This window comes from Lutjanus erythropterus, chromosome 15 (assembly GCF_056507025.1).
Source record: "Lutjanus erythropterus isolate fLutEry1 chromosome 15, fLutEry1.hap2, whole genome shotgun sequence".
NCBI lineage: Eukaryota > Metazoa > Chordata > Actinopteri > Lutjaniformes > Lutjanidae > Lutjanus > Lutjanus erythropterus.
In genome coordinates, this window is record NC_139331.1 from 9,067,022 (window position 1) to 9,080,779 (window position 13,758).

General features: G+C 40.8%; 1 protein-coding gene across 10 annotated transcripts in view; it reads right to left on the bottom strand.

Moving 5' to 3' along the window:
* Nucleotides 1-13,758, bottom strand: part of LOC146314052 (kinesin-like protein KIF13B) — a 54,216-nt gene that overhangs the window by 20,794 nt on the left and 19,664 nt on the right. For all 10 annotated transcript variants that reach the window (XM_084737517.1, XM_084737520.1, XM_084737524.1 and 7 more), the window contains 15 exons: nt 13,107-13,218; nt 12,371-12,583; nt 11,260-11,370; nt 10,768-10,902; nt 10,549-10,679; nt 8,959-9,045; nt 8,568-8,758; nt 6,295-6,517; nt 6,039-6,201; nt 5,003-5,149; nt 4,449-4,598; nt 2,967-3,095; nt 2,175-2,348; nt 1,579-1,736; nt 215-347 (listed from right to left, as the gene is read on the bottom strand). In XM_084737517.1, coding sequence (XP_084593643.1) covers nt 215-347; nt 1,579-1,736; nt 2,175-2,348; nt 2,967-3,095; nt 4,449-4,598; nt 5,003-5,149; nt 6,039-6,201; nt 6,295-6,517; nt 8,568-8,758; nt 8,959-9,045; nt 10,549-10,679; nt 10,768-10,902; nt 11,260-11,370; nt 12,371-12,583; nt 13,107-13,218 — 2,257 coding nt within the window. The remainder of the gene's footprint in view (nt 1-214; nt 348-1,578; nt 1,737-2,174; nt 2,349-2,966; nt 3,096-4,448; nt 4,599-5,002; nt 5,150-6,038; nt 6,202-6,294; nt 6,518-8,567; nt 8,759-8,958; nt 9,046-10,548; nt 10,680-10,767; nt 10,903-11,259; nt 11,371-12,370; nt 12,584-13,106; nt 13,219-13,758) is intronic.

Sequence of the window (13,758 nt, forward strand, 5' to 3'; positions counted from 1 at the left end):
ATGTAGATGTCAACTTGATTGATAGGGCAATGGCACCCATACAGTCATGGAGCCAGACATAAAAATGGTTCACTACCTTCTTAAAATGCAGAACATGAAGTTGGAATAAAATATAATATTCTCATCAGTTTGTTCATCTGTTCACATAATCAGTATAATCCACCACACATACAAATCAGTTTCTAATCTGCAAACAAACTAAGATCCACGATACCTGTCGGAGCTGGAAGATTCCTCCTGTGCGAACGTCTTTAGCAGGAAGAACCTCGACAGCTGTGAACTCTCCTGCCTCGTTAAGCTCCAACAGCTGCACCCACAGCTCTAACCGGCGGGTCACCTCGCTCCACCTGCAGGTACGGCGTGGACACACATCAGATCAGAGCTCACGTACCTTCACATATTGTGACACATAGTAGTTTTTAGAGATATTGATGTTTTTGATATTAGCGGGTGAAATGGAACCTAAATTCATGTCTAAACACCTTAGCATCACTGATAATATGAGACTAGACTTATCTAAAGTAAGACATCTAACCTTATAGTGAACTTTCAGCAGGCATTAGTTTCAAAAGTTATTACCTTATAGCTCATGTCACCAAGGTTTATTTTTGGACATTTATCTGTGGTGTCAGTGTGTCCTTGCTGCACTCTATACACTAATTATAACCATGTTTACAGTGTGTATACATTCATATTGAGGAGTGTTACTGTTCCATTATGACAAACCCTGGAAGAAATGAAATTAGCTGCCTCCTGCAGTACATCATACATGCAGTACATGTCTTATGTAATAACTGACAATAGAATAAGTTATGGTTATACTAGGGGTGCACAATAATATCAACATGTCATAGGTCATGTCAGCTGATAAAGGCTTAAAAATGAGACGTTGGAAAATATCGTTATTGGTCCAAAATGAACATTTCTGCTGATTCTGTAGGCTGATGATGCTTTAATTACGCTCATGTGTTCCAAATGGATAGCAAAGTTTCAACAACTGTCATGGGAGGAGGGCTTTTTGAACCTTTATTCAATAGAACAGCTTAAGATATGACAGGAAAGCGGGGAGAGAGCAATTGATGACACACAGCAAAGCACCCAGTGGCCAGGAAGAATTTTTTATTCCATGAGCTGTGACCATCCTCAGTAATCACTTGTTTAAATAGGCTCCTTAGGACTCACCTGCTCGTTTTAACATTTTAATGTGCATTTATTTATTTATTACTGCTGTGTATGTATACTACCTTTATTTGGTGTTGTGATGTTTATGACAGCTTATATGTCAGTGGAAGAACGATTCATTCAGCACTTTTATCACCGCCACTCAATAACTTAAACAGTTTATCTCTTTTGAGATTTTATTTGTCTAATGTGGCATTATGTATAGTGTTCTCCCTATATGCCAGTGCCAAAAACTAATTTCCATTTTATGTGAAGAAAGTGATCTGAATCTGAAAGGGTCACAGGCTGGAAATGATTTAGCCTCAGGACATGGGTGCACGCTCCATCAACTGAGCTACCAGGACGCTCCTTTGAATCACTCTTGATTCAAGGTTGTGTGTGTTTGTGTGGCTGCACCTTTCTCTGAGAGACCGGGTCTTGGCTTGAATCACTCCAAGGTCCCACAGTGCCAAGTTCCTGCGATGGTTGGCCTGCTTGTGGCCGTACACTTCGATGGCCACCGCCCCCTCTGACAAAAACTCCACAAACTCCTCCAACACTGGCACCGACAACTCCTGCCAAGTTATTGAAATAAGACATGAATTTACAGTTTCTGACACTGACACGTTTTCTCATTTCCTGTTTTTTTTTACTTGCACAGTTGGTGTTAAATAAATCCTAGTTTATTGTGTTTGTTTTTCAAATGGTGACAAAACCAGAGACCTCAGTTTTAGTCCAGACTGCTTTTTGTGTGTTAAGGTATGGTTCAGGGTTAGGGTTAGATTAACTAGGTTAGAGGTGGGGTGTTTGTGTGTTTGCATGAGAGCGGAGGTCCCGATAACTTAAATCATTACATTTTAGTGTGCAGATTTGGTTTAAGGTGAGGTTTACGTTAAGATTAGGCAAGAAGTCAGAATGGCTAGTCTCTAGGAAATAAATATAAGTCTATGTAACGTCGTCTGAGGTGTACGTGTGCGTCTGTGGAACATGGATGACTCCAGTGAAAGCGTTACCTTAGCGCTGTCAAACACCACGGTGCACTGAGGGTCCCTGGAGGCGGAGGACGAGCTGGATGGCGCCACCTCTGGAGCGATGAACACTGGCTCCTCCTGCCCCCAGAAGTGGTACTGACAGAAGACGAAGTTGGACAGGTGGCGAGGCAGACCGCTGGCATGGAGGATTTTGACCTGAGAGAGAGGACACGCGATAATGATAAACAAACACTATGATTTGTCACTTTGTTTTCTGTTGGTTTGAAGTTGCACACCAGGCATACAAAGAATACACATGTATTTTAAGCGTCTAATAAGAAATGTGTTGGTCTGTTAAACTTAATTTCCATTTGGTTGTTTCCTAAGTTTAGAAATTATTTTTACAGGAAAAACAGGAAAAAATGCCTGAGGTCACTAGATAACAATTGGTAGCAAAGACCCCTGCCTTTGTTTTTATTTAATTTCATCAAAAGAAAAATAGACGCGAGAGAAGACCAGGATATAAAGGCGACCCAGAGTTAATTAAACTGGTGACATTTCACAGTACAGTGAGCTGCAGAAACTCACAATAGAGAGAAGACACAACAATGTGACTGCCTGCCAGATCCATTATTAATCTCGAACTATTTTCCCACTGGCAATGCTGAAGTTACACTCACTTATACTGAACAGCTACGACAGCATGTAGGGTCCTGACTTATACTGCATGTCAGTGAGAGAAGGTGTACGATTCTGGAGCGGTTTTCCTGAATATCTTCTCAGATTTGGCTCATTTAAAATCACATGATGAACAAATGAATTGCATGTTCTCACCACACACTCCAGCTTGCGCTCCTGTGGATCTCCGTCTGTGATGTTCTGCTGAGCTTCAGACTGTCCTGAAACTTCCTCCTCAGAGCCCTCTGTACCGCGCCACACCTCCACATGCAGCCGACCTGCCACCTGACACACACACACACACACACAACAGTAGAGTTTCACTCCTATCGTTCACTTTGGCAGGAAGCCAGCATGTCTTTCTTTCTTTTGTCTTTTCTAGGGTTTAGTTTTGTTACCAAGAAATTAAGTTTCCCGGTCAAAGTTAGTTTCACGACATTGTCGCACTGTAGGCCACATGATCAAAGTAATCAAAAATATTGTTGCAATAGATAGTTAAAAAAATAGATTCCTCGGTTAAGTCACAAAATTGCTGATTATCACTGGAATATTTCATTATTTAATCAATCAGACAAACAACAAATTCCAACCTTGAAAATTAAATCATCTTTTTAGATAAATCAAGTTAAAAAAAAAATGCTAATTATTTGCTGTTTTTCTCCCCTTTTATAAGCATTTTTTAAACACTGATTATGGCTCTTTGGCCATTTGTCATTACTTTTGTCATTCTGCCATCTTAAACCTGAACTAATGAAGGTTTTGGCCACTTCTAGCTCTGCTTTGGTCTCCTCCTTCCCACATGAACTTATGCTACGCTCTGTTTATCTCGGTCGTCAGAATGATGTCGAATTCAAGTTGACCGCCTTCCAGTACAACAAGTCTGAAAACAAAGATGGACACCTATAGCAAAACTTTTCTCATGCTTGATAACAATTCAATATGCTGTTTGGGTTTTTTTTAGCGCAAACAACATAACAACATGTCCACAGATAGCGGCTGGATAGTAGTGTGCGCAAATGGTGTGAAGTTGGAAATTTTGACCTCTCAGTTCAAATGTAAAGGACGATAATTCTTTGCCCACTTGGGGGCAGCAGAGCAACCTGCTAACAGAACACTAATATGACATCATCTTTAAGGTGATATGGCAAACTTGTTAGCAAATAGTTGCTGATTTACACACCCAGCAAATATGGAACGTTAGCATTAATTTGTCTTTGTCTTTTTCTGGCCAGCATTCACTTGTTTTAGCTCTGTTTTTGGTCTCCACCTAGATGTGAGAATATCTAGCTCTTTCAGGTGGGGTACAGTGTTTTTTTTTAGAACCTTTTTACTGAAAAAAGCTGCTGATGAGAACGGTGAGATGGACGGAAAACAAAGTTTTTAGTTGCAGGTTGGGAAATCAAAACAGTAAGCTAACAGACACTAATTCTTTCCCCTTTAACATTACACGTAGTCATGATTCCAGTGTTTGGTTTGTCCATTCTGGCCTATTGTAGAAACATGGCGGCGCAACGTGGCAGCCTCTGTAGAAGACGACCTGCTCGCTTCAGTGAGCCAACTCTAACAGTTTCATCTAAATTTTCCATGTATCTCCCAGTTTAAGAATAAACTCATCCATTAGACCCAGTGGGCTCATACCTCTCCCTTCTGGTTGATGATGGGCACTGCATACTGCAGCTTGACATCGTAGAACAGGCAGGCCAGGAAAACGTTGGCCACACCGATCAGACTGTGGTTCTCCTGTTCATCGAAGAACGGGTCGGCACGTTTGAAGTAGGACCGCATCACCTGGATTAGACAGAAACAGTAAGAATGGCTCGAGGCTCATGAACGAATCACTGAAGCTGATTGGTCTGTCTGTGCTTTTTAAAGGAAATAATGATTGAACATTAAAGTGACATTAAAACGACTTCATGTTCATCTTGAACAAGTGAAAACTAATTATTTCTCTTAAATTTAGCTCTTAAATGTTTTATTTGCATTTTCTTATTTCACTGTGTGTGTATTGTGTCCCTTCTTTTAAACATTTAATCAATCAGGGATGAAAAAATGAATGAAAATGAAAGCAAGTACATGGCAACTGACACAGACACATACAAAACTGAACAGAAAATGTTCTACAGATTATAATGTATTTCATTAAGCCTTTATCTGTCTCTGTGTAAAACTGGCTCTCATCTCTTTTCACTCACAGGGTTGTCTTCATCAAAGTCCTTCCACTCCTGGTAAAGCTCCCTCATGTCCACCAGCCTGTTCTCCATCTTCTCCAGAGCCCAGATCTGCTTCCCTTTTCCTTTACGACGAACCTGGATGGCCGGCTCGCTCAATACTGCATCACGCTGTAAAGATTGGGAGAAATGATTTTAATTCCTGTTCCAAACAGAACATGAACAGTGCATTATGTATTTTATATCCTCTCTATTATTGCCATCTGTTCTCCAAACTTTGGGAACATAGAGTTTTTTCAATAACTGAAAGTGAAATTGGTTTACATCGATTTCCCTGCAGCAGAGGTGCAGCAGTGGCTGTGAGAAGGCAATTAAGGTACTTTAAAACTCTTAGCACCTGATTGCAGCAATTTGCATCAAAATCTGCACCCCTTCTCTGAGTCAAAACTCAGTCAAATCTGAGTACACAGAAATTACATATTTTAGTGTGATTTCCTTCCTATCCTCGCTTCTGGAGGACCTTGTTATGCCTAATGTCCATCAAGAATAAAAATCCATAAAGTGAAATTAAAATTCATAGAAAAGATCTTCTTTACATCATCAGAACTTAACCTGTGAGTCATGAGGTTTTTAAGTTTTCTTCAGTATCAAAGTGATCAAATGATAGTTGTCCATCCATGAACAAATGAATATGTGAGAATAAATTATATATGTATTTATTCTTTTAGAGGCTTATTGCTTGGGTGCTCCAGTGGCTCCATACATCACAAACAGGACCTGCTAATAGCTAATTTGGCATATTTTTAATGGTGTGAATTTGCCAAAATGGGGGGCAGTTGTCTCAGATTTGTCTGGAGGGAGGCCACAGTGTCAAACTTTGAAAACTCCTGCAGTACAGTGTGAAAATCATCTTGCAGACTGTTTAAACTTGCTTCCTACAGGCATTTGGACTTACATGTACAATCTGTCCATCAAAGACAGAATCTGCTACTTTGACATCTTGTTCTTTGGCTGTTTTCTCTCTCTTACACACACAAACACACAGACACTCTCAGCCTACCTTCCTGTTGGCGTCCAGGTTGGCAGCGGGTATCTGCAGAGTGACCAGGTACTCTGTCCTCTTGCTAAGCTCCTCGGCGATGAAGCCAGCCTCCTGTGCCAGCAGGTTGGCCCGGACTATCTGCTCCTTCAGACGCCGCAGGCTGCGAGTCATCATCGCTTCTCTGAACCGCACAGACACACACAGGCCAAGTTTTACAAAACATTTGTCAAGTCCTTTTCTCCTTCAAAGACAGCACCATCCAGCTGTATCTCACCTGTCCTCGCTCCAGCGGCGCATGCGTTTTTGAGACGTCGCCGCAGCCACTGCGCCCGGCAGCAGGCCTGTTGGGTCCAGGAGGTGGGAGGGTTTCTCAGGAGTGAGCCGTCGGCGGAGCTGCTGCAGCTCCTGCTCGTACATCAGCCTCTGCCGCTCCAGGGCGCAGCGTTTCTCCTCCTCGTGCTGCCTCTCTAGGGTCTGTAACACCGACTGCAAGGGGTCTGAGGTGGAGGAGGAGCCGCCAGAGGGTGGATGGAGGAGGGAAGAGGAGGTTTCCATTTCATTATTCTTTCTTATGAAATGAAAGTTGGCATTTATAAGAACTGTTCATCCCACACTGAAAAATTTGAGTTATTTAAAGTTATTGTTTAGTCACCCCCAAATGAGCTGGAGCAGCTTCACAGGACGGCACTCACTGTGGTCCAATATTTACCTCATTATCTCTGCTTTGGCAAGCAAAGTCTCCTGTCAGATCACTGCAGGCTTTACACAACCAGGACAGTTTGGATAATATAGGAGATTGTGGGGTAAATATTGAACTTGTGGACCCACATTGGAGTCATTTGGGGGCTAAATATTTGGATTATCCTGCACAAGCTGTTAGGAGTTACTTGATAGCCACCCTGTGCTTTTGATAAAGCTGTATCAAATGTCCTGGTTACTTTAAAGAATAAAGTTATTCCATTTCAATTAAATTCAAAATACCCCAAAAACGAACAATGAATCAATTTGTTGTCTGCATATCCAAAATCTGATACAGCTTATTCCTCGGTGACACAGAGCTCCATCATTGTCATAGCTACACTGAGTAGCTTAAGCTGTGCTAATTAGCACATGTTAGCATGCTAACAAGCTCAGCTAAGATGGTGGACATCTTATCTTATACCTGCTAAACATCAAATGTTAGTAATGACATTAAAAGTTAGCATGTTACAACTGTGTTTAAATTTAGGCTTAGTAGACTCTTAATCTTGTTTAAAATTAAAACTTCTTTGATAAGCCATTTTAAAGATTCACATATTCAGGGAATAAATGGGAGGAACATATTGTTAGTTTTCCTGGAAATAGTTCACAGCAGTTATCCTTAAATAATTAATGAAAATGCTGACAGAGTTCTTTTGCTCTCCATCGTTGCCCTAGTCACATAGATAGACATGATGTAGAGTGGTGAGGTCAGAAAAGCACAAGATTACATTTCCACTCCCATGGCAAGTATTTTTAGATCATGTATGCAAAACCTAACATTTACAGCACTAAGCATTTATCATATCTGACAGTCTGGACTGTTAAAGTTTGAAGGGACAGTTTGGATTTGAAGCGGGGTTGGATGAGGCACTTATCCATAATCAGTGTATTAGCTACAGCAGATATCGGTTGACATGCCCCCAGTTTAGACTTCAGTGAACACGATTTAACCTTTTTAAAACAAAGAAGTGACACAAAAAACAGAACAAAGATGCTCAGACAGCGCAGACACCCACCACAAATCCACTCTTCTTTGATAGGCAACAGTTATACAGTTATAACTCTATTATTATTTTTATATACAGCATTTTATGCATATTTTAGCATTTTTCTTAATTTAAGTTTATTGTTTTTTGTATCCTGTACTGTATTTTCTTATTTCTAGCTATTTATAATTATTAAAATTATAATTATTAAAATACTATTGAAGGTTTGAGTGCCCTGATGTCAATTTGGGCAATTAAATATATTGTTAAACTGTAAAATACAGTGCCTCCATCACATATCTTTGTTACAAGTGTTTGGTGCCACATTCGAGGGGTCGCTGTAACATCTAACGTCATGATAAACTCACACCAAAAATGAATGTAGACAGATGGATAAATATAACTACAGCCAGGGAACAAATAGGTGAACTGTCCCTTTAAACTGATAAAACCCAACTATCCCTTTAAAATGTTAAAAGGATTACTTTACAAGGGCCTGGATGGACAATCCAACCAAAACAGATTCAACCTGTAATTTGAAGTCCAAAGTGATATAACATATATCCTTATGTGCACATTTTCACAGCTTTTATTAATCATTTCGTTGACATGACATAATAAGTGTTAACAGTTATCTGTAAAACTGCTGAATAATGCACCGTCATTTTATTTACCACAAGTTCCAACTGAAAAGCATGCTGAGAGGAAGCTCCTCAGCTCAAACACAGTAACATGTACTTTACTTGTCCAGATCAAGTTAACATAAGTTCATCTCGTTTCTTGATGAATTTCACCTTAATGACATTTCAGTCTGACTCACCGTTGTTGCCCATCCCTTTCATCATGACTTCAGCCTGAGCAAACTCGTAGCCGAAACTCAGCTCGCTCGACACGTCACTGGCCGCGTCCAAGTCCACCTCCAGCCGGTCGGTGCTCAGACACGTCTTCATTGCAGCGCCGCCCTCCTCATCCTCACCTCCTGCGTGGACCATATGCCTCGGCAGGCTGATCCTGCGTGTGTGCATGAGTAGGCGGCGGTTGTGAGCGGTTGTGTGTGAGATGGTGAGTGAAAGAGAAGAGGAAGTGTGATGAAAATAGGAAGAGACACAACGAAGAGTTTGTGATCACGTAAATAAAAGCTGTCGAAACGTGTTTGTGTTAGAAATCAGACACCACATGACTGCAGATTTATGATCAACGCTGAAACAGACCTGAAGAAGTGGTTGTTTCCCCACAGGATTCTGTCCCCGTGATGAATCTGGATTGGACTGGTGATTGGATTTCCATTCACACATGTTCTATAAGTAGAAAAAAACTTTATACAACAGAAGACAACATCTGAGATGAGAAAAGAGGATACTGTGGTCAGTCTACATGCTGGAAATGTAACCAAGAAAACTGAAAAATGGGTATTTGTGCTCTTACTAGTGTCAATTCAAGTTGCTGATTAATTTTTAAATTCTACAATATACTATACTGTATACTGTTATAGATTTTTGTTGCCATTTTGCCTGTATCAGCCAGCACAATGGACAGCAACAAGGCAATGTACAGTGCTGTGTCCCTAGCACTGAATATCAATTTCTCTATTTATTCCTAGGTTAGATACTTCCTGGGGTGACTTATTTTTAAGTCCAATATATTTTCCTCGATGTAAGGTATCACAAACGTATTTTTTTAGTATAGATACAAAAAATCAAGGTAGCTTTTTTTTCCGATATTTTTTGGGCTTTTTACCTTTATTTCTGATAGGGACAGCTCAAAATATGACAGGAAAGGGGGTAGAGAGAGAGGGGATGACACGCAGCGAATGGGCTGCAGGCGGAAGTCGAACCACTGGCTGCTGCAGAGGACCAGCAGCCCCAACACATAGCGCCCCATCAACTGAGCTATAGAGGAGCTCCGAAAATCAAGGTATCTCATTGCCACTGGTGAGTTTGTGAGCAGTGAGACTTCTCCCAGAAATTTACTTAAAGCAGCACTGCGTTTCTATCCAATAGTCCAGCAAACCTGAGTCAAACTTTCAAAAACTTGCAAAAAAGAAAAAAGCAGATAAGGTGCATTTGCATCAACTGGTTTGGAGGGAGTGAAGAAGGCTATGCAAAGTGTAGTTTGCTCAGAAGTTGGCAGTATAGACTATGATCTGTATGGCTGAAATAAAGAAGACACAAGATTGTGAACTGAAAACAAAATGCCAAACAAAACCAGTCACCTTGGCCACCTGTGACAGAAAATGAAAAGAGTCATCAGGAACAAATCTCCCTCAAGCATGCGTCAAAAATGTTTTTTCAAATGTTGTTGTTTATATACTGATAAAAAACACAGCTACTGACATATGGTATTCACCAATATGGCACACTTGTTAGCAAACAGCTGCCTATTTAAACATCTACAGCAGGCACAGAGCAACATAAGCATGAGAGCCTGGAAACTGAAACAAAACAGTGAAGCTGCAGGGCGTAAAATCAAAACAATGAGCTAAAATGGTCCACAGAGCTGATACAAAGGGAACTGCAGCATGCATCTGATTATAGTTGTCTGTGGATTAGTCAGTAAGGTGAGATCCAGTGTTAACTTACAGTATCCAGCTTTAAATTCAAACTCCTCAAAGACTCCTCTTGAGTTTTGAAGATGCTGTCATTTAAGTACATTTATCATGTGGTGATTTCTTCAGAACATTAATCACTGTAGAATATCTTTTTTAAAATATGAGACAGCTGAATCAGTGGTAGACAGAGCAGTCCTCTGTGAAGTTACAGCGATCAATCAAACGCGGTTGCATACTGTAGGTTAGAACATACCGAGCGTTGCGGTGAGGAGTGAGCATCACGCCGTTGCTCTGGGTGATGTCGATGACACAGTGCTCAGCTTGGATGGCCATCCCGCACAGCTGGATGTCCTGCGAGTTGGCTGAGCCCACACGTGTGTGTTCCTGGACACGGAGGAGAGGCGGTCACAAAATGCTCAGTAGCACAACGTGTGTGTGTGTGTGTGTGTGTGTGTGTGTGTGTGTCAGGGACCTTCAGGTAGTAGACCAGCAGCTCATTGAGGGCGGGGTCAGCATTAAGGTTGACCAGGAAACATTTGTCATCCACCACTCGGATTCCAGACGACTGCAGGGAAATGCCCAGACTCTCCAGCTGCCTCTGACGCTCCTGCAGGAAACATACTGAATATTTCATACACGGATTGATCCGTTCATTATTCTAACCTTTAGCTGCCAGATGAAAGAAATGTGAGAGTAAAAAGAGAAGGAGCCGAGCTGAGAAAATAACTTCCAAACTCAATAAAACTCAGTGAATGAGTCAAACTTGAATTAAGTTACACTGAATGAGAAGAAAATCAATTGACTCACATTTAATATCCTAACTTTGATTAAATGTGTTTGAGTGCAAGAAATTGACAAGAAAGTTAATGAAGTTCTGTTAAAGTATAACGAGAATGAGAACCTTTTTTACTCACTACAGGGGAAACTGATGTAGAGTGTGTGTTTGTGTGTGTGTGTGTGTTACCTGTGCGATAGCCTCAGTCTTCCTGAGTTTTTCCTCCCAGGTGACCGTCATTTCTTGGATCAGTTTCTCAGACTCCTCCAGCCGCTCCTTCAGCTCGGGGGCCTTCATAGACTAAGAGTGACAGAAGCGGCAATTACACACTCCAAATATTACTGGCTTATTCACAACACTACAAACTTTCATAAATATCTCTGTTCATTAACTTTATATTATTCCATGACTTATCCCCATTTGATTTATGGTAATATTGTCTGGAAAAAAAATACATTCCTTCCCAACATTCAAAACCTTTATTATCTGCAAAAAGGATTTGTTTCGAACTCAAACAGCTTCTGTCCTGCTGTTCAGAAAACTGATCATTCTTTCATTATATGACACAAATATTAATCATGTTTGTGTTGTTATATAAAATATAGGTGGTTGTTGTCTTTTTCGTTTCACAACTTCACAATCCATTAATATTATTCTAATAATGATCATCTTCACCCTCCTCTTTCCAAGAGAAAACCCAGCCAGCACTCAGATATCACGTCGTTCAGAGTGTGTATATAAATATAATGAATTTTTCTTCTCTTTTTTTTCCTGCATTCTTGTTTATGTTTTTATTGTACCATTGTTTTACAGATTTTTTGGTCACTGTGTGTGTTCTTTTCATCTTTTTGTTGTGTTTTCCTGAAATTATGTTAGCTCAGTTTTATTTACTATTCATTCAAGTTTTTTTTTATCCTTTTCAGTATCTGGATTTTATCTGGGGTTCAGTTTTATGACTGGGTAAATAAAGGCTGCTCCTGATAGGGGTCGCTACAGTGGATCATCGAATCACCAACAGACCAGGCACTGCCGAACCTGGTAGGGATCCCCATATTTGATTTGGCATAGGCTTTTAGTGCTGAATGTCTTGCCCTTTTGGACTCAACCCACCCTTGGCTTGGGACCAGTATTTTGGGAATGTACTGGCTTGTAAATCCCTGGGGAGCAAACCAGAGTACAATGTCTTGCCCAAGGACATGTGGCACGGGGGAGGTGTTTTTTTTTATTTTTTATTTTTTTTATTTTATATATTATTAAAAAAACACTTGCACAGGTGAAAGCTTTCTAAAGTAATCTGAACCTCAGCCTCGGTGAGCTGCTCCCTCAGTTTCTCCACTTCCTCTCGGAGCTCTCGGATGATCCTGGCGTTGGGGTCTTCATTGACGACGGCGTGGTTGACGATGCTCTTGGCCCTGTCGGCGTATCGCAGGGTGGACAGCGTCTCATCGTAGTTGTCTGCAGCGGGGCTGATGGTGGCGACCATGGCGGTGCGGCTGTTCCCTCCCAAGCTGTCCTGCAGGTTGAAACACGACTTTTACCTCAGTTATGATCCCAAACCTCTGAGCGAACGAAACTCTCAAAGAAAAGAAAATCCACTACTTTGATTTATAAGAATTGCTAAATGTGTGAGGAGGGCTGGGATGATTTATGAGCATGCTGTGTTTGAGGGGGATCAGAGTTTCTGCAAAGCTACATTTAACACTATTACAATGCTACATGGAGCCAAATTAAACACTAATTTAAAAACCTCAAATTAAAATCTCAAAGCTGGCAAAAAGAGCCCTTTTTCCAGCAGAGCAGAGCTAATGAAAATAATCAGCAGAGCCTTGAAACTAAATGGGCACACCAGAAAATTAATTACTCAGAGACTTTAAAGTCCAGTTTCTTCAGATTTAATAAATGCATATTGTACTGGTACCCTGTTGTGTAATAAAGTGGGTGTGCAGTGCAAAAGGAACTGCAGATCCACAGAAATCAGTGCTGTTTGTCTGTAGTGGGATCTGTGTGGACAAGGTTTGTTATTTTCTTCTGTGTACCTTCAGCAACCAAGTGAGCACCGAGTCTCTGTAGGGAACAAACTTGTTCTTGTTCTTCCCTGCTCCCTGGTCAGCCAAGGCCGAGATAACTAAACCCAGAGTGCTGAGAGACCTGCAGGGAGGAGCGCAGAGACAGGGAGGATGGGGAGGATCGGGAGAGAAGTAAATAGAGAGGAGGGAGGGAGGGAGGGAGGGAGGGAAATTAACAGGACAGAATGTAATAGAACAACAAGAACACAAATCTTCAAGGCAATCTTGGCCTAAAAAAGGCTGATAAGATTTCAGTTCAGTTCACAGGATTGCAGAGTAACAACACCGACAAGTGAGACAGTAGTTTGTGAAGGAAAGACTCAAGACTCAAAATCAAGATCAAAACCTAGATGATAATGATTAGATGTTTGTTGTGACTAATACAATTATTAGCAACTTGAAACAGACATACATTTGCAGTAAAAATAAAAATCTTATTGTAAAAATGATATTTTTCTAATTTTCCACTTCATTTTGGAAGCAAATATTGTACTTCTTGATGTATCATATTATTAAACATGCAAGCTACCCAGCAGTATATAAAGTAGCCTATATTTAGTAGTCAGTGCTGTGGGCAGAACCATGAGACTACAAAGTGGACTACAGACACAGAGAGGCGGCT